Source organism: Hippopotamus amphibius, chromosome 12, assembly GCF_030028045.1.
Source record: "Hippopotamus amphibius kiboko isolate mHipAmp2 chromosome 12, mHipAmp2.hap2, whole genome shotgun sequence".
NCBI lineage: Eukaryota > Metazoa > Chordata > Mammalia > Artiodactyla > Hippopotamidae > Hippopotamus > Hippopotamus amphibius.
Window position 1 is genome coordinate 85,719,777 of NC_080197.1, and position 25,315 is coordinate 85,745,091.

The 25,315-nt window shown below is 39.9% G+C and overlaps 1 protein-coding gene and 1 non-coding gene across 11 annotated transcripts in view; one reads left to right on the forward strand and one right to left on the reverse strand.

Moving 5' to 3' along the window:
• Positions 1 to 25,315, reverse strand: part of SCN8A (sodium voltage-gated channel alpha subunit 8) — a 169,483-nt gene that overhangs the window by 104,334 nt on the left and 39,834 nt on the right. For 7 of the 10 annotated variants that reach the window (XM_057701551.1, XM_057701553.1, XM_057701548.1 and 4 more), the window contains exon 2: positions 9,627 to 9,956. In XM_057701551.1, coding sequence (XP_057557534.1) covers positions 9,627 to 9,902 — 276 coding nt within the window. In that variant the 5' untranslated portion in view covers positions 9,903 to 9,956. Of the gene's footprint in view, positions 1 to 2,294; positions 2,368 to 9,626; positions 9,957 to 25,315 lie in introns of those variants that run through there. The other 3 variants (XM_057701557.1, XM_057701556.1, XM_057701555.1) reach the window with 3 other exon arrangements.
• LOC130834259 (U6 spliceosomal RNA) lies at positions 8,626 to 8,732 on the forward strand. The gene has a single exon (XR_009048642.1). It is a non-coding gene; the product is annotated as a U6 spliceosomal RNA (small nuclear RNA).

Sequence of the window (25,315 nt, forward strand, 5' to 3'; positions counted from 1 at the left end):
AGCTCTTGCTTATTAGCTGTCATGATTTTAGGCAATTAACTTAGGTGGCTAAGGTTCAGTTTTCTTATTGATAAAATAGGGATAATGACTGATAGTACCCACTTTATCAGGTTAGGAGGATTAAATGCAAATTCACAAAAAGTCCTTACTACAGTGCCTGGCACAGAATAAGGGCTCAGCAAATGCAATTCTGTGATGCTGCTGCCATCACACGACCACTGCAGCTCCTCCTGCTCCTCAGCTCCACACGTGGGGTGGCAGGAGGAAACTCTAAGGGCTAACATTCAAGTTACTTAGTATTCACACACTTGGCACAAGCCAGTGGGACACTTGTGCATAAGCTAGTCCAACAGTTCAAAGTCACTAGGACCAAAGTCACAGTAAAGCTGTGCTGGCTCAAAATGGGCCCCAGAGGTTATTTCAGACCTGAGAACTCTGGAAGCAGGAGAAAATTAAAACTGCTGAGTAAGCACACAGTGGGATCCAACCTGCCTCTCTCCTTCATCTCCTGTCTCACCAAACCACACCCCATGCTCCAGTCACAATAAAACTCATGGTTTTAAACACTTTAACATTTTTCATGTCTGTCTGTCTTTTTCATGTACTGTTCTTACTCTTTCTTCTCTTCTCCAACAGGTGAAACGTTTTTTAACCATACTTTAATACTTCAAGGTACAGATCAAATATCACCTCCTCTCCATTCAGCTCTCTCAAACAGAATTCTCCTTCCTTTCTGTGTGTCCCTATAACCATTTTGTACTTACTTCTGTTGGAGCACTTAACATAGTATTATCACTTTGTTTACACATCAATATCTCTCACTGGACCCTGAGATCCTTAAAGGCAGGAGTATGTGTTCCTACTACCGTGCCTTTCTTAGCTCAGCAAGCAGAAGATGTAATATATGATGCCTATCTGGTAGAAGGTAGACAGTTCGTACATATTTGTTGAATGTATGAATGAATCTCTTAGTCATGAGGAAATTATGCAGCTGAAATCAACTAACTTATAACGAACCATACCTAACTTTATGCTAGGTGTCTAATCGACCTTTTCTCCTCTTTAGCTCATTCACCCATAAAAATTCATTAATTTTAGTTTGAAAAGTCTTCTCATCTTTCCTATGTCTTAGATACCATGCTGCACATATGATATGAAACAAATGAAGTAAAACAAACAAACAAACAAAAACGTTACTTAGTCATACTGAGGCAGTGCAAAATGACAGAAATGATCTAAAAACAAAACGAAAAAAATCATCCTACAATATACTCCATAGAGATAGGATGGGATGGTAGAAAGACACTGAGTATTAAATTCACACATCCTAGGAACTGAAACCTGGCTCTACCACACACTAGATGAGGGAATTTCAGCAGTACATTCACATTTCTGAGCCACGATTTTTTCTTACTTGTAACACTGTGCAACATTCTACTGACAGCTCCCTAATATTGGTGATCCTCAAGGACTGTAGAAAAGTGGAGAGTCAATAATGATATCTAGAATATGGGTGGTATCATCAACTAAAACAGCAGATGAAATAAGATAAGCAGGTTTGAGGGGAGAAAATGAGTTCAATTTTGAATACACTGAGTTTCCTACAGGAAGTCCAGATAGAGATGCCCGGCAAGACACTGAATATGTAAGGAATGTTCTAGGCTGGAGATACAGATTCATGAGTAGTGAGAGAATGGATAATATCAGCCAGGGAGCGTTTGCCAGATGAAAGGAACATGGGCCAAGGACTGGACCCACAAGAATGTCCACATTTAAGGGAAAGGTGGAAGAAATGAAGGAGAAAGAGAAGGACTGGCCTGAGATTTAAAGAGAATTCGGCCAAGGAAGTAAAGAGTTGCAAGAATCAGGGAGTAATAAACAGTGTCAAATACAGCAGAGAGGTTCAGTGAAATAAGAACTGAAAAAATGTCCATTAGATCTGGCAATTTGAGATCATGGAGGATCTTATACTGAGAATATCGGTAGAGGGGAGGATGAAGAGTCAAGCTGCAAGAATGGAAGAGTGGGTGGGAGATGTACAGGTGGTGTGGGTGAGTAAAGGCTACTCTTTAAAGCTTCAATGGCATGAGAAGAGAGATTATACTTGTTGGGATATGGGGTCAAGTGTGGGTTCATTAAGATGGGAGAGGCTTTGAGTATGTTTACAGGCTGAGAGGAAGAACCACTGTGAAAGGGAAAGATAGAATGTACAGAAAAGAGAGGGGATAACTGAGAGAGTGATGTGCTAGAGAAGGTTGGGAGGCATGGATGGGTTCAAAGGGAGAGGGACTGACCTTGAGCAGCAGATGGGTTGGGTACCTTACCCTCTGAATTTGGGGGACTCTTTTATTCAAACTTCATTCCATAGGCCAAACTTTGTGGACTCAAAGTGTCTGGAATAGGAGTGCCTCTTCAGAGCAGGTATCAAAAATTTTGCTAGAATTAGTTGATAGAAATTGTCACATAATGGGGAAATCCTAATCTTGAATTGTGTCAAACAAGGTTATATGTAAAGAATTTACAACTCTTGTGAATTTGGAATCAATCAGTAAGAGAAGCATTCTTCTGTATAATGATATCACAGTCTTACTCTCTTTGACTAAGAAAGGATTTAAAATATGGTTAATTACAGTGAGAAGGTGATCAATGTCACGCAATCCTGAGAGTCCCCCAGCATTTAAATGCTCATTATTAAATATCACATTCAACAGGTTAGTTCTTATTAGAATAAAAAGATTTCATAACCTACACCCTGGACAAACCACTAGAGACTAATTCCTAAAATTACCAGTCAGTGGAATTTTATGGCTCATGTGATTAGCTAATCATACACATCCAAGAATTCAGGTAACAGTTGTCTCTTATACACTACATGGCTCAGAACTTTAGAACTGCAACTTAGAACCTGTACGAGGACTAGAGGAGCCTCTTCTGGGGAAAATGCTAGGTTTATTTACAGGTGCCCCTGTAGCTCACACTAACATTGAAATGTATTGAACTCCAGCCTATGTAAAAATCTAAGATTGGCAAACTCCATGGAGTGACAATACTGGCTTTTAAACAACTCGGAATGTCTGCAGTATGGGTCCTTTTAAAGATTATAATTTAGTACTTGCTAAAAAAAAGCCTATTTAAGACACTGAATATTTAAGAGAGCATGTAGCCTTTGATTCTTCTAGATTTTCTCCAAGTTTAGGTCTCTGTACCAAGTTAGAGCACCACAATCTTTAAGGTACCTGGATTATATTAACTTTATTAATGTACCTATCACTATCTGTAATAATTTTATTTCTTTACTTGTTTATTATCTGTCTCCCAAACAAAAACTAACTTCCAAGAGTAGTATATAGAGCTTGCTTGCTTCATTCCCAAGGGTATGGAACAGAACCTGGGTATAAAGAAAACACTCAATAACAATTTATCACATTATCAAATGAAGGACTGAATGCTCAACTCTTTCCTTAAGCTTCCACAATCGATCACAAATTCCTATTAATTTATCTCTATAATCACTTTGACGTCACCTATTCCTCTTACTTTTCACTTCCACCTCCATAGTTCAGATCCTCACTGCTTCATAGCTGGTCACTCTGTCCCATTTCCCTTTCCCCCAGTCTGTTCTACACATCACTGTCACATTCAGCTCCCCAAAGCACAACTTTGATCACATATCCTTACTCCCACTCAAAACCATTCAGTAGTTCTCTACTGCTTATCAAGTGAAGACCAGACTTCTCAGTCTAACACTGTTATGTCCTCCATGACTTGGCTCCAGCGCTCCCTTCACAGACTCATCAGCCACTCCCCAAATTCCAATGAAATTAGACCATTTAGCTTTCTCTTACATTGTCTTATGCCCTTGCTTCTGAGCCTTTGTTCATAATGTTCCTTCTGCCTAGAATGTTTCAGTCTACCCCTCTTTTCTAAAATCCAAAGCCTAATCCAAATATTATTCCTACTATGAAGTAAATGAGACCCATTCTGAGGCCCCCTTGTCAAAAGTAATATCACACTACACACAACCATGTTATAAGCTACATAAGGGTCAAATATGGACTTGATTAACTTTTGTTTCCCCCAAGAGAGCCCAATACCCCCAAGGCCTCACACATAGGGAGTACTCAAGAAGTACTTCTTGAATAAATAGATCATATTTTATATGAGACAACCTGAACTGGTATATATTCCACGTCAGCTTCTCTCGTTTCCTTTAAGTCGGTTAATACAGCGAGGGTAACACAACTCCCACAGCCAAGAAAGAAGCAAAACACAATAAATATGGTAGACTTGACAGAACAACGTAGAATATTCAGGAAATAGCATCTTTTGTGTAATAAAGATGATATCAATAAGTCAAGAAGAGCACTAGGTAGAGGCTATCACTTTATGGTCTTTGAAAGTCTCTTTTAATTCTAAGGTTCTACAAGAGGAGAGTTGAGACTGGTGGCACTTAACCACAGTAATTCAGCCCGCCGAAAATCCCTAAAATCTCCTGATCTGCTTCCTCAGCCCCTAAAGGAAACTAATTCTTCAGGAAAGGAAAAGATATATGGGTAATCAGCCTTTTTCCCCCTAGAGTTCCATTCATTTTGGTAGATGGGAAAACTTTTCATTAGAAAAAAAAATCATAATGTCACCCTTCATGTTCAAAGCACTTAGAAAAGTACATAGTGTTTTCATATGCATTATCTCATAAGATTGACTCAGTCGTTCAACAAATATGGACTGAACACGTCCTACAGGGCATGCACTGCTCCAGCTAGTGAGCATACAAGAGCATGAACAATAAACAAATAAGTGTATTACAGGCCAGGTGTATAATGGAGAAAAATGAAGTGGGGCGAGCACAACAGGCTGTTTCGCTTTGTATAGGGTAGGCAAGAAATAATCTTCGCAACAACACTGTACAGTAGGTGGGATATTAGCTATGAGCACAATCTTAGTTTTCTAGATGAGGGAGCCTGAGACGCTGGGTTAAGTGACATGCCCAAGATCACCTAGAATTAGGTGGAAATGGGATCAGAAACAAGGTTTCCCAACTCCTGGTCTATTGCTAAGGCTATAAAAGAGGAATCTGATTTAAGACTGTTTAATTAAATTCCTTTTCCTCTAGATAATGACACTTGGAGAATGGAAAAGAACCCCATACCATGCATTTCATTAACCCATCACCCTGAGAACAGCCTTAATGCAATAGGTATGTGCCCAATTTAAAGGCACATAATCAATCCTGTAATTTGGATTTTTGTTTACAGGACTTTCTTATAAGAGGGCATATCCACTGAACAAAAAGGACACACATAACAATTATTGGTTTTAAGAAACAGGAAAAAGGGTAGGAGTCAACTCTGAAGGCCTTCTTTCAACTTAATCCATTGACTTTCTTGTTGCCCCACTCAAGGTAGTTCTTAGGAATATACAAAGACATTTAAATTTCCACAAGTTATTATTAAGCATTGGAGAGTATATTCTGTAGTAAAGATAGAAAGACACTTTGAACAATAGAGAAAAAGTCCTTGATTTGATTCACTAAAAAACATGTGGAAGGGGAGAAACGAACTGAGAATTCACCCTGATAAAACTTAAGATTCCATAGTATGAAAGAAGGGAAACCAAATAACAAAATTAAGACTTCAACTGACTTAAGACAATAGTAGAAAGAAAACCAAGAGCAAAGGCATTCAGGACAGTTCAAGTTCCTAACAAATACCTTTGTTTTTGCCTGTACATATACAGTATAGAGAAACTCTGGAAGATACTATTAACATACTAATGGTTACCTGTGCAGGGAAGCAGGAAGTGGGCAGATGAGAGAGAGGTGTAAAGGGCAGACTCTTTACTGAATATCTTCTTTACTGAATATCTTTTACTGAATTTTTAATCATATAAATATATTACCTATTTTAAAAATTAAATAAATTAACAAGTTTAAATGTCCTTTAAATTCAATTATTTTCAGGTAACACTTGAAAAACAAGAAAGTCAAATACTAGAGACATACGAACAAAGTACCAAGAGGCAAGGAAGATGTTGTAGCACTGGGAGTTCTGAGACAAGCCAAAGAGAGGATGATCTGGATTGTTTTGGGGACCATTTGGGAAAGTCAGGTGAGATGCAATATGGTCACCACTGTTGAGGACTCCAAGAAGCTTACAAGAGCTCAAACCAGCACCAGCTGGTGCAATGGTACCTTGAAAACATGTTTAATGCCCTTGTGTCCCTGGACAGTGTGAAATCCACACTGGGATGAAACCAGAACTTTACTGACAGGGAACTAGTTTCTTTCACTGTCTAAAATAGAGAAGGAAATGAGAAACCAATTTCTATGAGAGTCACAAAAATAATCAATCAGGTAGAAAATGAGATCTATGAGGAAAAAATAAAGAAACCTACTTATACTACTAAGCAAAGAAAAGAAATTCTACTCTGCAAGAATTATTTAAGGCAGCCCTTGAAAAACAAACAGAAGGGAATGTTCTCTTAAAGCCATTTCTATTCTCAGGATATTGCGATTTGTGGGTTGATTCCCAGTGTGCTTCCTCATAGGAGAGACCTTGCTAATTTGGCCCAGTAAAAGGCCTAGTTAGTAAGAAGTATTAGTAATACCGGTGAAGATATGCAAGTGAACTTGAACAAGCACATTATTTATTTATTTTTTTTAAGCACATTATTTTTAATCAACTGAAAATATCTAAAAATATAAATAATACTTCTGAAGTGCCACTGATGTTCTTTCTTGTCATAGGTGTTTATTTGCTTTATAATAATCATTAAGCTAAGCATTTATGATTTATGAATTTTTCTGCATGGTGGTATATTTCAGTTTTTTTTTTTTAAAAAGAATTTAAAAAATACAATTGAAGTTATCCTTTCCACAAACTACCCTTGTGGAAAGGCCAAAGGCTGAAGTCAGATTTTCTATTATGAAGAGTCAGGGGCTTCCTAGGTGGCGCAGTGGTTGGGAATCCGCCTGCCAATGCAGAGGACATGAGTTCAATCCCTGCTCCAGGAAGATCCCACATGCCACGGAGCAGCTAAGCCCGTGCGCCAAAATAAAAAAAAAAATTAAAAAAAAAAAAAAAAAAGAGTCAGTCCCCTACTGGAGTGCCATCAACATCCGGCCTACCCCAAAAAGGGTAACCATTAGGGCCAGAGACCCAGTCTCTTTGGGTCCTCACTCCCAACCTAGGAGCGCTGAAATCTAAGGCACTGGAAACGGAAAGAGGCTGTCTATTGGGCAGGAACCAGGGGAAAAGGCACGCAGAAGAAAACTAGGCTTTGACAATGAATAGCTCTCTAGATTTTTCATATATCAATCAGGTTTAAGAAAAGGAAACTTAATTTGCATCTGAGTCGGAAAAATAAATAGTTCAAATAAAAACAAAGAGGTTTTAGCCACCCGAAAGGCCAGGGTCCAAAGGCCTTTACCTATCTGCTTATTGCCATAAGAGTATTTTCTGGAAAAGTTATACCAGTTGGCCAAACTTATTTACATAGGCACAACCTAAACCCTGTGTTTTGTCATTTCTTTTTACCTCTATTAAGACTATGAATGCAAAGGCAGGAAAGAGGAGGGAAATATATCTTAAAACATTTCAAAATTTTACAATCAATGAAATATTTTTGAAAAAACAGCCCAAGATTGCATGTTCCCTTATTCACTAAGCCAGAAAGTTAACCCTTGTTTCCTTCCTCACCCACCTACCCCCAGGCAGCAAAGGCCCAGATTAAAGAGTTAAGATTTTAAAAAAGGGGTGAGTAAATGAGGAAATCAATGACAGTTTATGGAAACTTAGTCCCAGAATTTGACATTTGAAAAAGTCCTTAGAAGTCTTGCTCAACTTCTCAGTTTCTAGACGAGAAATTTACACCCAGAGAGGTGAAGTGCCTTGCTAAAGGACGTGAACTAGTTTTGAGAAGATTTTTTTCTTTATCTACTATTTCTTCTCCTATGAACTATCTGTGGTAGCCTGAAAAATACACATATTTAAAAAGAAAACTATAAATAATAAACATGGTGAATTATGGTAGAGTGAGGATTTCTCACTTCTAGTCTGCTGTTCTTTATATCATATTATGTTTTGTTCCTTAAACTTTCTAAATTTCCCAGTGGAAGTTATAGGCTACTGATTCCACTTTTTCTTACTGTGTAGCTGTTCTGAGCTGCAACAGAAGTACATGGGTAAAGGGCCATTTTGTGTAGACAATGTCTTAACTATTTTTGCCATTCAGACCTAAGATGCCCCACAACTACAGCTAAATCAAGAGATCTATTCGCCTCAAGTCTTACTACTGTCCCATTATAAAGACACAGAAACAGAAATTTCTTCCATAAGTGAAAGACTGAGAGGCAATTTAGTTAAGGGCAGTTTATAAGGCAGTTTTGTTAATAAAGGCAGTTTAGTTAAGTTTATATTTGTAAATATATAATTACACAAAGCCCTTTCCCCCTACATCTGGAAACACTTATAGATTTAATTCTTTAAAGGATATCTGTCAAAAGGGAGATCCTAAAATGGTATCTCATTTCAGTTTTCAGTATTCAATGGCTAATACTTGGCTATTGGATTAACTGGGGGCTCTGCATCTTTACTTGTCGCCTAGTTTCAAAAGATAATCATGAGAGTGCTCGCTTCGGCAGCACATATATTAAAATTGGAACGATACAGAGAAGGTTAGCACGGCCCCTACGCAAGGATGACATGCAAATTCGTGAAGCGTTCCATATTTTTACAGAAGTTATAAATGGAGGCTACTATACTTTGTTACAGCAGACTACTGTCATCCAGTATGATTCTTCGGGTTTTGCAAGGTTCATAAATGGAAAAGAAATATGATGGAGACTACTACCACTGCATCTTTTACGACTCTTATGGCATTAATCTCAATAAATCCTCCTGAACTGGGGGAAAAAAAAAAGCTAATCATGAGAAAGAAACCTAATATCTGTTAGGGAAATTTGAAACTCTTGGCCAAATGAAGATGGGTATTTGTTTCACTCATGCTCCTTATGAGCAGGAATAACAGAACAGACTAATGTAAGAATCAGTGCTGGCTGCACCCTGACAACTGCGTAACAAGGCTAAAGACCTGGTCTCCTCATTGGCCCAGTTTGGTTTACTCTAGTCTATTCTTGTCCCCAGCAGCTATGATCTAATGTCACAGAGGGGGCTAGGTAAGAGTACAAATCCATCATCTCCATTATGTTGACAACAGGCTCTGTTGATGTTGCAATAATATCATCTTTATATTTAAAGACAGAATTCTGAATGTGTGAGTTACATTCCACAAGGCTGTACCATCTCTCACTATGCAATCTTTCTTGTACTCTATTAAACAGTCCCATTTCATTTATGTACCCTCCCCCCTTTTTTTAATCAATCTTTTTCTGATTTGACCTGGAGCCAAAAACAGAAGCCTTGTTAACAGACTGAGAAGTGCCAAGACCCACAAATGACTCTTAGCAGCGATTAAACCGAAAAAGAATCCCCATAAACCAGAACTGAAACACAAGGTTAACTCCTCATCCAAACTCTGGCAAAGAGACACAGCTCTTTCTCTCCATCTCCCTTAAGCCTGTTAGGAAAGGCGTATCTGAAGCTGCTGCTCCTCCTCCTGCAACTCACTTTCTGCGTCAAATAGTATGGGTCAAAGTCCTCCAGGGGAACCGCGACCAGGCCTTGTGGGATGTCGCCATAGATGAAAGGCAAACTCTTCCCTGCTTCCAGGTCACTGTTTGGCTTGGGCTTGCTGTCCTCATCGTCTTCCCGATGACTGCCGTCGGCCTTCGGCGGTTTCTTGAGCTTGCTCTCGGCAATGCGCCTCTCAATGTTTGCCAGCGACTCAGGGGTGAAAGGCTTGAAACTATCAGGGCCTGGTGGTGCAAGCAGCCGCGCTGCCATCTTCTCATCCTGCAGCAGCTTCGTTAGCTATGCTGCGTCCAGGACAGGTCAGCTCTGGAAGAAACAGCAACACAGACAGCATTAATCAATCACTGCTCTAAAGAGGCCAGACCAAACCATCCCACGCTCAACCTTTATTCACAACCTTCGCAATACATAGTTTCTTCCATGACATGGTTATCTTTCTCTTCGGAAAATCTGTGGCATGAATGGACAAGGCCATGTCCACAACCACCCCTCAGGAGAATGAGCAACCAAGGTGATCAAAACATGGGAGTCTCCTGAGTTGCTAGTTTTCATTAGTGATTTAGATGCAACTCACCATTAGTAACCACATACAACTGCAAAGATATATTCCACACCCTCTATGCTTAGTGAAATAAGTCAGACAAAGACAAATACTGTATGGTATCACTTATAATTGAATCTAAAAAAATACAACAAACTAGTGAATATAACAAAAAAGAAGCAGGCTCACAGATATAGAGAACAAACTTTAGCGGTTACCAGTGGGGAAAAGGAAGGAGGAGAGGGCAAGATAGGGATTAAAAGGTATAAACTATTATGTATAAAATAGGCTACAAGGATACATTGTACAACACAGGGAATGTAGCCAATATTTTATAATAACTATAAAAACCTTTAAAAACTGTGAACCACTATATTGTACACCTATAGCACATACTACTGTATAGCAGCTATACTTCAATTAAAAGATAAAATAAAGTGATTTTCTTATAGACAACATTAAAATATATATACATATTCCATACCCTCAAGGAACTTCTATTCTAAGCGAATAAGGTATATTTAACTTTACCCAGAGGCACATATCAGCTTTGGAATCCGTATACGCTCAAGTCATCTTCCTTTCCTAGAGCCCTAGTCCCGAAAGAAATATTCCTTCTTCCAAGGACAACTCAACAGTAAACTGTCACTCTTTTCAAATTTCAGTTTCTGAAAACACTAAATCCTTCAAAACTTTGGAGGCTTTGGCTCTTCTGTTCCAAGTTTTTTTTTTTTCAATTCACTAAGTTTTGTAAAATCCATCCGGTATAAAAGTCCAGAAGTACCTGCTCTGACGAGCAGGCTCACGCCAGGGACAAATACAAAGCACTTTTCTTCGTGGAGAGGGGGGATATTGCTCTACGTACCCCCCACTCAGCAACAGGAAGAGCAAATGGGAGAGGAACCTTAGAGACCTTCCTCTGATGCAACAACCCTGTAGCACTGCAGGGTGAATGACAGCAGAAAGGCCCCTGAGTGGGGCTCAAGACAGAAGGACAGGCAGTGAGAACTGAATCACCAAAATTCCCTTCGAAACAGAGAAACCGAAGTAGTGCCATACCAGAGCCAACAATTTCCGAGCACGCTATTTAGAAAGCCCGTTTTCATTTATGTTTATACAGAGTCCTAGGTTACTGAAATACACACCTTGGAACAGGGGGCTCCCTAATGTCAAAGCGATGTGCGTCTTCCCATGAGGGCTTTAGGCCTCATCGGCAGTTCATCTGGTACTCTGTGGTGCTGCTTCTGCCTTTTGTTTTATGAGCTCCACAAAGACAAGCTGGGACATTTTTTTAAAGGCCAAAGACTGTTGTTCTTTCCCTCCTACTTAGCCCTCAGGGTCCACTTCAAGGCAAGTATCCATAAAACTTGAGGCTCCTCAAGAGAACAGCAGCAGAGTTAACTCTAAATAATCTGGAAGTGAAATACCCAAGGGCTCTTCTCATAAAAACACCTGCAGAGAGCCCAGATTTTTCCAGTGGTGGTGACAGCTCCGATGTGTTCCAAAGGCAGTGCGTGGTATCCACGTGGGCTGCTCAGCTCACTCGGTTACAGCCTGGCACTGACGAGGCCAGAACCACAAGTCAGCTCCACGCTGCACACACACAAAACACCATTTCACAGATGAGGGGGATCAAAGGAATCATTTTCATATATGAGGCATGGGGTTTTACAGATCTGGTCCATTTCACTTTAAGAATTAGGAAACTTGGAGTCCGAAGAGATCTGACAACTTGCCCAAAGTCACAGTGCCAGGGAAAAAAACACAAAGAGCTCTGACTCCTCCAATCATAATTCTTTTATTATGACAAATATCAGCTACCCATCTTCTAGTCCTACTCCCTCTACTCCCCAACAGGAATAGTCTGGTTCAAGTAAATCACATGCAAATGCCAATGGTTTTACTGATCTAAGACTTTACTCACATTGTTTTCCACAAACCTAAAATTCCTTTCCTGTTATCAGTCCCTGAATTGCCTCCAATAAGTCTCCGCTCCTCCAAAGAATCTTCCCATCAACTCCAGCCTTTACTAATTTTTCCCCTTGTGAACTCCTGCAGTTTTATCATGATCTTAGCTAGCATTTATCACATACTCGCTATGTTTCAGGCATTGTTTCAAGCACCCTGCTTGTATTAACTCATTTACTCTTCAGAGCAACCTATGAGGTAATTATTATTATCCCCATTTAATATGAGGAAAAAGAGGCACAGCGTCCTAACATAGATGGTTGAAAGTCACACAGCTAGAAAATGACAAAGTCAGGATTCAAGACATCTTATTCACACTTGTTTTGGCTCTCAATCATTGTTCAGTTGCACCATATAAATCCCCGGGGGCATGAGTGGTGTCTTAAACTTCTTTTGTATTCTTTCCACAGAGAATAAGATTATTCCTGGAACCCACAATTGATCCAAATACTTGGGATTCCTTGGCTCCCACAGCCACACTCATTCTCAACCCTCAGTCACCCTAAGTTCCTACTTAGAGGACAAAGAGCATTGCAAGAGGAAGTCACTGCAGATATTAACAAATTCTTGTAACCTGACTGTACACACATGGGTTCTTCAAGGGTAAAGCCATCCTAGGCTAAGTCCTCTGGGTTCTTCATAGTTCTTCATAGGTAAAGCCATCCTAGGCTAAGTCCTCTGCTGTTGCCTTTGCCTTTGTTTCCTCCTGCCTTCTCCAAGACCAGGTTCCCTCGATTATCCCTGCTCTCCATCACAATCTCAATCTTTACTTTTCCTCACCTACTTCTGTATCTTCTCCCTTTACATCCTCCTCCCCCTACTCTCTCTTCATTTGGCTTAAGAGATCCTGATTCTCTTCTGCTATCCTGGTTCTCTCCATAACTACAGTCTCTTCTTTCCCTACCACCTTTTTCTTCTCTAAGAGCTGGCTTTCTGCAATCTCTCTGCATCACTCCTTCTTTTAGGGATCTCATCCACTCAAAATAACCCGTATGTGGGTGATTTTCAGATTTCTATCACCAGCCCTGATTGCTCTTCTGAGCCCCACAACTGCCTGTCACCACTTCACAATTAAAGCATTTAAAACCACTAATCCTTTTACTTCCAAAATGGACTGCTATACCTGGCTTTCTTAATTCCGTTACTGGGACCATCACTTTTCCAGTCATCTAGCGTGGACCCTCAGTCATCTTTGCCCGGTCATCCTTTGCTGTCCTTGCCCAACCAGTCACCAGCCTCATTAATTCTTCTTCCTTCAAAGTTTCCATTTTCCACGGGAGGGAGGGGATATGAGGATATATGTATAAATACAGCTGATTCACTTTGGTGTACAGCAAAAACGGGCACAACAGTGTAAAGCAATTATATTCCCATAAAGAGCTTAAAAAAAAGTTTCCATTTTCAACCTAATTCAGGTCCTACTGCAATAGCCTCCCACTTGTGGACCAGTCCTCAGCCCACCAGGCACATCAAAGATCTGTTTCCCTAAAAATCTGCTTCCATTATGTCATTTTCCTCCCTCGAATCTACTGGAGTTATAGAACAGAAACCAAGCTTGTGCCATTTCACTGCCATTCAAGGCTTTCTACAACCTTACCCTTCTCGGATACTCATCTATAACCTTATTCTTCTCAAATATTCTTTTCTACTGCATCCCTGCAAGAACATCTAGTCTGGAGACTGGGTTTTGTTTTAATTTTCTAGTATTTTTTTTTAAAGGTAGAACAATAAAGTGCACAAATTCTTAAGCACACAGATTATTTTGTCATAGGTATAATACACCTGTGTAACCACTACTTAGATCAAGATACAGAAGATTTGTCTCCAGCACCTCAGGTGGCCCTCTCGAGCTCCCTGTCAATAATCACCATGACCATGCCTGCCCAGCAAAAGCTATTCTGACATCTATCACCACAGATTAGCTTGGCCTCAGCAGAAGAAAAATATAGTCTTCAAAATCTGGCTTCTTTCATTCGAAATTATTTCTGTGAAATTCATCTTTACTGTGTGTGTAGCAGTAGTTCACTTTTTTATTGCTTTGTAGTATTTCCTGTGTGAACATAGCAAAATGTATCCATTCTATTTTGATAGACATTTAGGTTGTTTATAGTTTCAGGCTATTATGAATGAAAGCTGCTAAGAAACCTTTTTGTACATGCCTTTTGGGGGCCACATGTGCTCTTCTCTTTTCAACATATAGACAAGAGTGAAATGCTGGGCTCAGAAGAGGACATGTTTATTTAGCTTTAGTGATTCTTCTACCAGCAAGATAAAAGGGTTCCAATTGCTCCACATCCTTACCAACATTTGGAAATGACAGCCGTCTTAATTTTACCCATTCTAGCGAATATATAGTGAAATCTCATGGTCTTTAAAAAATTTACTCAGGTGAAATTAACCATTTTAAAGCGAACAACTCAGTGGCAATTAGTATACTCACAACATAGTGCAACTACCACCTCTTTCTAGTTCCAAAATATTTCCATCACTCCAAAGTAAAACCCTTTATCCATTCATCAGTTTCTCTCCACTCCCCTCCCCTGCATCCACCCAACCCCCACCCCCTTCCCCCTCAGCTCCTGGCAACCATCAGTCTGTGTTCTGTCCCTGTAACCTACTGACTGATCTATTCTGGAAACTCATATAACGAAATCATACAATATGTAACCTTTGTGTCTGGCTTCTTTCATCCACATTGCAGCATTTATCAGTACTTCACTCCTTTCTAGGGATGAATAATGTTTCAATACATGTATGTATCATAATTTGTTTATTCATTCATCCACTGAGGAACAACTGGGGGGGGGGGGGGGGCCGGGCAGGTCTTTCCACCTCCTGGCTATTGTGAATAGTGCTTGCACATGTACTTATTTTAGTCCTTGTTTTTTGTTTTGTTTTTCAGAAGATTTTTTTGATATGGACCGTTTTTAAAGTCTTTTTTGAACTTGCTACAACACTGCCTCTGTTCTAAGTCTTGGCCCTTCGGCCGCCAGGCACGTGGGACCCCAGCTTCCCAACCAGGGATCAAACGTGCACTTCCCACATTGGAAGGTGAAGTCCCACCCACTGGACTGCCAGGGAAGACCCTTAGTCCCTATTTTTAATTCTTTTAAGTATACACCTAGGAGTGGAATTGCAGGGTCATATGATAACTCCATCCTTTATTTTTTGAGGAAATGCCAAACTGTTTTTCCACAGAGGCTAAACCATTTTGCATTCTCACCAGCAAGATAAGCAAGGTTCCAATTTCTTTACATCTTAGCCAACACATATTTTCCTTTTATTATTTTTTTAACAGCCATCTTAGCAGGTGTATCTCCTTGTGGTTTTGATTTGCATTTTTCTAATGACTAATGATGTTGAGCATTTTCCCATGTATTTCTTAGCTCACTGGAGTTTTAATTTGCTTTTCTCTGATGATACTGAGCACCTTTTCACATGTTTATTGTCCATTTAGATACCCTCTTTCGTGGAATGCCGGTTTAAGTCTTTGCCCACTTTTTTCTATTGAGTCATCTGCGTTTTCTTATTGACTTGTGGGAGTTCTTTGTAAATTCTCCATACAAGTCTTTGTCAGCTTTATTTCAGACATTTTCCTCCTTTTTACTTTCTTAATGGTGTCTTTTGATAAAAAGTAGTTCTCAATTTTACTGAAATCTATCAATCTTCCCTTTCATGTTTTTTTGTTGCTGTTGTTATTACAAGAAATATTTGCTTATCCCAAAGTCATGCAGCTATTACCCTAAATTTTCTTCTAGAAGCTTTTTTGTTTTACCGTTCTTATTTACACTCCATATAATTTGGAATTGATTTTTGTATATTGTATGAGATGGAGGTCAAGGTTCATTTTTTTTTTACATAGATATTCAACCGACCCAGCATCATTTAACAGTCTGGTCGCTGTTGTTACCGTTGACTCCTAAGCACATTTTCATCTTCTTATTGTAAATTTCCTGAAGTCTTTCTTTCCTTCTCATCTAAATTCTATTCATGTATAAAGCCAGCTTAAATTCCTCCTCCTTCTGAGGAATAAAAATAAAAATAAACTTTTTAGATTCAGAAGGCACTTAGAGATTATCTAGTCCAAATTTCCTTAATTTTACAGATAACAAAATTTAACAGTAAGTTAACTAAGAAAGGCTGAGTTGTCTAACTGTTAATCGGTGACAGATGCAGAGATAGGGCACAGGTCTCTTGGCCTCCAACATGATGCTCTTTCCACTACGCCACACAGTCTCTTAGGCAATGCACCTCGCCCATCATAACAATAAATGTGACTTTTAGCCCTGAGCGTTCCGAAAAAGACTGAACCAGACTCAAAGCTGGGAGAAATCAATGATGAGGGCTCCCTTCTGTTGGTCATCCAGGAGTATTAAGACCTTAAAACCTCAGTTGTGGCCTGAACACACACAAATAAAGATGACTCTAAATTAAGGAGAAGGGGGTCAAAGAGGGAAAGAAAACCAGCGCTGGAGTGAGGTTAAGACAGAGATGAAGGAAGAGAAGTCATCTGGGAGGAGCTGTTAAAGGAAACGCTACAGGCAGGGGTACACAAAAAATGTTAGGAGGAGGATCAAACAGCTATTAGTGTTAAAAACTCGTCTCAGACTTTAAAAAGAACAAATTGGAGGACTCATACTTTCTGATATCAAAAATTACTGCAAAGATACACTAACCAAAGCAGTGTGGTACTGGCAAAGGCAGACATACAGGCCAATGGTACACATTAGAGAGCCTAGAAACAAATCCTCACATGTATGGTCAAATGATTTTCAAACAGGGTGCCAAGGCCATTCAATGGGAGGAAGGATAGTGTTCAACAAATGGCACTGGAAAACCGGATACTCAATGCAAAAGAATGAAGATGGACTCTCACTTTATTATACCATCTACAAAAATTAACTTTAAATGGATCAAATATCTAAATGTAAGAGCTAAAATTATAAAACTCTTAGAAGAAAACATAGGGGGAAAAGCTTTACAAAATTGGATTTGGCAATGACTTCTTGCATATGACACCAAAAGCACAGCAACAAAAGAAAAAATAGATATATTACACATCATCAAAATTAAAAACCTTTCTGCATCAAAGGACACTATCAAGAGAGTGAAAAGGCAACCCACAGAATGAGAAAAAATATTTGCAAATCATGTATTTCATAATAGGTTAATACTCAGAATATAAAAAGAATTCCTACAACAACAACAAAAACCTAATAAAAAAATGGACAAAGGACTTGAATAGACATTTCCCCAAAGAAGATATACAAATGGCCAATAACCACATGAAAAGATGCTCAACATCACTAATCATTAGGGAAAGGCAAATCAAAACCCCAATGAGATACCACTTCACACTCATTAGGATGGCTATTATAAAATAAACCAGAAAATAACAAGTGTTACAGAATGTGGAGAAATTGGAATCCTTGTGCTGCTATGGAAAACAGTACGGTGCTTCCTCAAAAAATTAAACATAGAATTGCCACGAGATTCAGCTTTTAGGTACATACCCAAAAGAACTGGAAGCAGAGACTCAAACAGATATTTGTACACCCATGTTCACAGCAGCATTATTCACAATAGCCAAAAGGTGGACTCAATACAAATATCAGTGGACAGATGAATGAACAAAATGTGCTATTTTATTTATTTATTTATTTATATTGGCTGCATTGGGTCTTTGTTGCTCTGTATGGGCTTTCTCTAGCTGTGGCAAGTGGGGGCTACTCTTTGTTGCAGTGCACGGGCTTCTCACTGCAGTGGCTTCTCTTGTTGCGGAGCACAGGCTCTAGGCTCGCAGGCTTCAGTAGTTGTGGCATGTGGGCTCAGTAGTTGTGGCTCGCAGGCTCAGTAGTTGTGGCACACAGGCTCCATTGCTCTGTGGCATGTGGGATCTTCCCGGACCAGGGATTAAACCCATGTACCCTGCATTGGCAGGAGGATTCTTAACCACTGCACCACCAGGAAAGTCCAAAATGTGCTATTTACATACAACAGAATATTATTCCACCTTAAAAAGGAAGTCCTGACATATGCTACAACAGAGATGAACCTTGAAGACATTATGCTAAGTGAAATAAACCATACACAAAAGGACAAATATTGTATGATTCCACTTATATGCGGTACCTATAGTCAAATGCACAGAGACAGAAAGTAGAATAGTGGTTACCAGGAGCTGGGGGGAAGGAGCAATGGGGGAGCGATTGTTTAATGGGTAAAGAGTTTCAGCTTGGGATGATGAAAAAGTTCTGGAGATGGATAGTAGTGATGGTTGCACAACAGTGTGAGTGTACTCAATACCACTGAATTGTACACTTAAATGGTTAAAATGGAAAATTTTATGTTATGTATATTTTATCACAATTTTTTAAAAGAGGAAACAACTGAAGCATTTACTGTGCCCCTATTATATGCCAGAAACTGTACTGAAGATCAATACAGTGCCTTGCCTTTAGGGACCTTTAAAGTCTTCTGGGGGCAGAAGACAAGTAAACAGGCAAAGTGCAGTATGATAAATCCAATAAAGTAAAATAGGCTTCTACAGACATATACAAGCAAGAAACCTAATCCAGTTCACAGAGATCAGGGAAGGTTTCCTGAAGAAAGTGACATCTTAGCTAAAGCCTGAAACTGGTAAAGTATGAGATGGCAGGAAGATGGATAGAGCTTGCAGGAAGGAAAAAGAGCATATACAAAACACCACAGACAAGCAAGATCAAGCCCCTTAGGTACTGCAAACAGCTCAGTGTAAGTGGACTTTAGAAAACTAACAGGTAAACAGGTGCCCTCTCAGGGAGGCAAAGCTGTTATCATGGGAAGCAGTTCTGATTTTATCCTGAAGGCAATAAGGAGATACTGAAGGCTTGAATGACTTGATCAAAGCCACATTTTAGGCAGATTATGCTGGCTACAGTGTAGAGCATGAGGCAGGCAGTGGGGAGATGAGGTCCGCGAGAAACAAGAGCAGAAAGAAGATGACCAGGTAGAAGACTGCTGTAGCAATTCAGCTGAGAGATAATGACGGCCTGAACCAGGCAGCAGCAATAGGGATGGTGTACAGAATGGAATGTCGACTAACTGAAGTGGGAGGTAAGGCAGAAGGAAAGTCAAGAAAAAGGCCCAGATTTGTGCTGTGGGCAATGGATGCAAGGTAGTAAGATTCAGAGATAGGGAATAAGGTGTGATGCACAGCTCTGGGGCTAAGGGTATGGCTTCACTTTTCAACAGGATGAGCCTGAGTTGCTTTGGCACATCCAAATGGAGACTTTGAATAGGCAGTACATATGTGGTCCTGAAGTTCAAGGGAAAGACTTAATGACAGAGAAGAAGCTTGGTATAGAACCACAGCTAGACTCCTGAGGACTGCCAGCCAGTCTCTGCATGTCGATATATAGCTCATTTGGAATTAGCCAGAGGAGCAGCTCTGCACTGGGAGGAAGGTGGGTGGCTCTTATCACAGGAGAAGAGAGAAATGCAGCCAGATGGATAGAGTTTACACTGTCCCCGCTCCCTGGGCCCCTCCTCCCTCCAGTGACAACTAGATGCTAGGCTGCCAATTTTCTACTTTGTCACTTACAGATTTCATTTTGGAAAATCATATATCAGTTCTAGAGATTGGAATAAAAACAATTTTGTCAAATCTTAATTTTACTCATTTCAAACATTAAAAATTGCAGTTCTAAGCCTCTCTCGATAACACCAAAATCTGGCTCTCCCTCCTACATGATCTTATGGCCCATCCTTACCCTGGTGAATGTCAGCACCTGTGCTGACAGCTGTCCTGTGCATTCTTCTGTGTCACTAGCTTTCCACCTCATGAGGCCACTTCAAAGTTTGTTCTTCTTAAGCCTCACACCCACCAAATTTCCAAAAGCTGAGCTATTTGCCTCTGATTCTCGATAACTGGTCTCTTCCTAATCCTTCTGAGATAGTCACTCTTGGTCGATTTACATCTGTCTTCCTGCTGCTACTCTTTGAAGGATCTGTTGAAAGAGGCCTAACATGGATATAAACTTAAGATTAACCATGATAAGCAAGCAACGCTATCATGAGGTACGTGCAAAGCACTTACACTTTGCGTACTTGAATATTTTGGTCTAAAAATGCTTTTAGGTGAAGTCAAAACCAATGATTACGATGATTTTAAATGGACCCAAAGTTTCTCTGAGCAGGTCCCATCAGCCCAAAATGAAGATAGGTTTCCACCCTGTCTATGTATCCATACAACTACCAAGCCTAGTCGTCTATCTGCTGCTCAGTATACAGCCCAATCAAGAGGTCATTAGACTTCCATCTCCCTGGCCCTGCAAACATTACGAGTCACATTGTCCCCCAATTCTATCACCTATCCCGCATCACCAGTTTTCTCTTTTTCAAATTTACCTGGCTTTCCGTGTTCCTCTTATTTCTTCCACAGGGTACAGGAGCCTTGCCCCTTTCTGGCTGTTCTGCTTGTTCTCCCCTCCCTCCCACCTAATGCCATTCTCTCCTCTGGTCTCCTGATTCGAGTTACAATGCAAACAGTGTTTCCTGCCTATTCCTTTAATAACTGAAAAGGGTTTCATTTTTTGTGATCTGTGGTTCTCTACTTCTTTTTGCCTCAATTCCAGCATGCACGTTAGATTTTACCCTCAATTTCCTATGCATTTCTTTCACAGTAATATGGAGACTCCCCTTACCCCTATGTGGTCCCTTCCTCCCACCCCCACGCAGTTGTCTAAAGACAGAGCAGATGTCTTATTTTCCACTAAATTGTCTCCACGTATTCCAGAGAACTAAACCACTGACATATGCTTAACACCGAGAAAAGAAATGTCAATTAATAGGTGCTCCTACTCCAAGGGAAGACCAAAATGTTTAGCAAGCCATATTTTATCTCAAGTGTCTAAGACAGGCTTCTAGGTATGACTCTAGAGCTTTGATGAGAAACTCACTTTACAAGGTCTCCCATAAGCACTTATTGGGCATGGTGGGCACAGGAAAATCCCTCCGTATGAAGGAACGTGTTGGGAGTGGAGGAAGGAAGTAGCTGTATACTACACAAGCATTATAAAATTCCTAATTATAACTGAGGAAATCAACATACCTCATATTTCATGGGTTTTTTTCCCCTTTACAATTAGATACAGTTAATCAGCTTAAGTCCACTGAATATATGATTTGGGTTAGAGATTCACTGCTTCTGACCAAAAATCCAATGGTTTTAAGCTTTGCCTCTACTATACAATGACTATTAGACCAACTAATATGACAAAGAAAGCAGAGGGGTTAATATGGTGTCTAACGCGTAGAAAGAGCACAGTAAATATTAGCTCTTAATACCATCTGTATCACCAGCTTAATTTTTTCCATTCCACACAACCTTCATAAAATAAATAAAAATCCAAAACAATTTCTGCAAATCATTGCATAAATCCTGCTGAACAAAGATGATATCATTGTGGAAAGTCATTTGTGGTGGGCAGTCAGTGACATGCAACATTATCTATAATGTTCACTTTTCAGTTACAAAAAAATCCAAATGTGGGTATAAATGGTAGTGAAGGGGTGTCACTATATCATGTGTACAAAAAACAAACCTAGGCAAGTTGTAGATACTCTCTACTACATTATAGACTACATACAGCCATGTGCACGCTTGCCAAGCTCAAATGAGGAATGCAGATGATTTCACTCTTACCAGAGAAAGAGATGGTGGAAACGCGTGCTGGAGTTATAACATCTTCCACAACTGAGGACGAAGGTATGGACTATGATAACATTAACAACATCACAGGGTTATGTTACTTTCATCTGCAAATACTTTTCTTCATTGCATACAGAATTCAGAAGTCAAGTCACAAGATTTCACAGCTAGCTTTAATTTTGCCATCTTCAAAATATGGCATTTGACTATAATGAGGATTATAAGGTTTCTGTTCTCCACAACTGGTAAGAGTCTAGTCCCATATGCTTCTAGAAAGCTTGACAATTTGCAATCAAAATAATGGCTGTGGACATGGTTGCGTCATCTGTGGACAGCTGACATCACCTTTGCCATAGAGGTTTTTTTTTTATATTAAGATATTAAGATCTCTACTACACCCCCAAAGAGATACAATCCTAGGCCAAGCTTAAGAAATTGATGTTATAATTCAGATACCGTCTCTGACCCGCTGTATGGCCCTTAATAAATCAATTCACCAAGCCTTGGTCTTATTTATAAAAGGAGGGAGGTGAGTGAAATGATGTATAGAGCCACGCTGCAATTTGCCAGCTACATGACCTTGGGCAAATTACATAATATTATGGAGGCTTCATTTCCTCACTTGAGGGTTAAATGAGACGATGCATGTGAAGCAGGTCTCAATAAATGAATGATAATCATAATACTACCCATAATAATATGGAGTATTTGCCACATGCTCTAGGCACAGCTCTAAGAGCTTTTATTATAATTCTTTTGATCCTTCCTACAACCCTGTGAGGTAGGTATTATTACTATCCCATATTACTTATGAGAAAACTGAAGCACAGAGAGATTAAGTAATTTGCCCAAGGTCACACAGTGGTATTCAAACCCAAGCTGTTTGGCTCCAGGGTCTGTGTCCTTAATCATTTCATATACTAGTTCTTGTTATCAGCACTCTTTCCCCTTCTCTGCACCTCTTCTAAGATCCCTTTCAGCTCTGCTTCCATAAAAATAGACTAATTAGCTATCCTGGACTCTGACAGGCTAAGCAAAGTTGGCTTCTCTGAGAGAATCACAAAGGTTCTAAATTATAGAGGCTTAAATCAGAAAGAACTGTGTCCTGATTCAATACCTATCATCAAATAATTATGTGTTGAATAAAGGAATGAATACAGGGGCTAAAAAGAGGTGAAGTACTATTTGGTTGATCCTTACCACAAACATGACCAAGAATTCATTCATTCAATAAGCGCTTCTTGGGTGTCTACTATATGGCAGGCACTGGAAAGCTTATAACTTAGAAAACTGATATCAGAACACATTCTCCTAAGTCACTATCTGGCAGTCATGTTGTAAAGTAAGTAGATTCCTGCACTGGATGGTAGAAAGTTGGAGGAAAATGTTAAAGCTTTTTTGTTTTCAATCAGTAGAAGTCTTTTCCAAATGAAATCTTAGATGAAATGTCAAAATATAATATAGACAAAAGCATCTCTGCTCAGGTTAAAGCAGGGAGTGAACCTCAAGTCCACTTTGCTTCGCCCATGTCACCCCAAAGACATTTCTGTAAAGTGTCAGGATGGCTCTAAAACTATTACACAAAACAATGACTAGGTCTCTTTGAACTCCAGAATTCAACGGACACCTCTTATAGCAATGGATCATGACTGTTTATTAATAAAGTCCACTTGATATGGACATGCAGAAACACATGAACGTCGTTATGTGCCCAAATGCAAAGTTGGTGCAATGTCTATAAAGATTATTATAATATCTATTGTCAGGTATTTTATAAACATTACCTTTAATTCTTACAACAACCTAATTAAGCAGGTATTGACAGCTTCATTTCACAAGTGAGGAAAGTGAGACATAAAAAATATGAATTCCCAAGGTCATATGGGAAGCAGCCTCCTTCCAAAGCCCACAGGGTTTCCCTTGTAGGCTAAGGTCAGTACTTGCCTACTCCAAAGAAGCTGTATAAACAGGATGAAGACATAAGAACAGACACCTTAGATGGACTTTTGCTACTCATGCAACTCACAGGTCATTTCATTGGTCAAAAAAGGTGCCACCTCAACTGGGTCACACCCAGGGCATTGGAGCAGCACTGAGCACCAAGCCTTGCGCATGGCTAAGAGGCTGGAATGCAGGCACCACAAAGGTCTCACTGCATGCGCATGTCTTTTGCTCTTCACTTGCTGAATCAGTCACTAACGAATAGCAGGGTAGACCTACTAATGGTTACTAAAAGATCACCTACTTACGAAACTCAGAAGCACAGCTCACACGTCTATGAGGTTGTACGGGGGTAAGGGAAGACGGGTCACCCAAGGATCTGCTGTGATTCTCAGACACAGTGACTACAAGCAGGGAGACACACACAACAGGGGGGATCTGAGACATAGCTTCACTCATGGGGTAATGAATTCCTGCTCACAGGGTTACCCAAAGAATAGAAGGGAAGAGTATCTGCCACGAGCTCTTGAAGTGTTATACAAATGCATAGACAGCAGTACACAGCAGCCTGCCTGGGAACTGCTAGGAGGTCATTGCAGCAAACAATCTAGTGTGGCCAGCCAAGATTAAAAACAGGCTAGATCTTTCCTGAACAAGATTTTAGACTCGCTAGGAATCCTAGGAGAGTGAGCTGACAGAGTGACAAACTCTGCACACAGTTGCTGAGGCTACAAATTAATGCAACCTCCTATTTGTATAGGGCTGTAACATTTACAGAGCCTTTTCTTATCCTTTACCTCATCTCAGCCTCACTTGTGAGGTTGAAGGAGCAAACATTGCCAGATCCAATTTCACAGAAAAGGTATTTGAGGTTAGAGAGGCCAAATGACTTGCCTTGTTTCAAACAGCCAGTGACACAGGGACAAAGTATTAAATACTCCCCTATCCATTTTCTAAGGAGGGAGAATCCCTTACCTGTTAAAACTAGCTATCTTCCTTGCTCTGAAGAGAACAATGCATAAGAAGGGAAAGCGGGAAAACTCTTTAAATAATAATAATGATGATAATGACAAAGAGGCCACAAAGGAGAACTCTGAGGACATGGCTACTCCTGGAGATGGCTATCAGCACAGCTGGACGTCTGGGGACAAAAAGAAAAAGAGGAGACAGGACAACTATTATATGGAGTGGCCAAAGAATACTCTTTAGGAAGTCTAGTGGTTTAATGTCCAACACACTTTGCTAATCTCTTCAAGAAGCATGCAGTGCAGACAAGCATTACTCATTAAGTCTTTTGGAGATGAATTTGAGTGTTTTGTTTCTGTTGCTGTTCTGTTTTGTTTTTATGGTGCCTTAAGACAAAAGCAGGGTAGCTTACAAAGACAGTAACATCTGAGTTACACCAGCAAATGGCAGGGTGTGGGCTGGGACTCAGTGCTTCTGCTTTCTACCCAAGTGCTTCTCTATGACAACACACTGCCTTTAAGCACTGTGGATGTGATGTGGACAGTCTTTTCAGAAGCA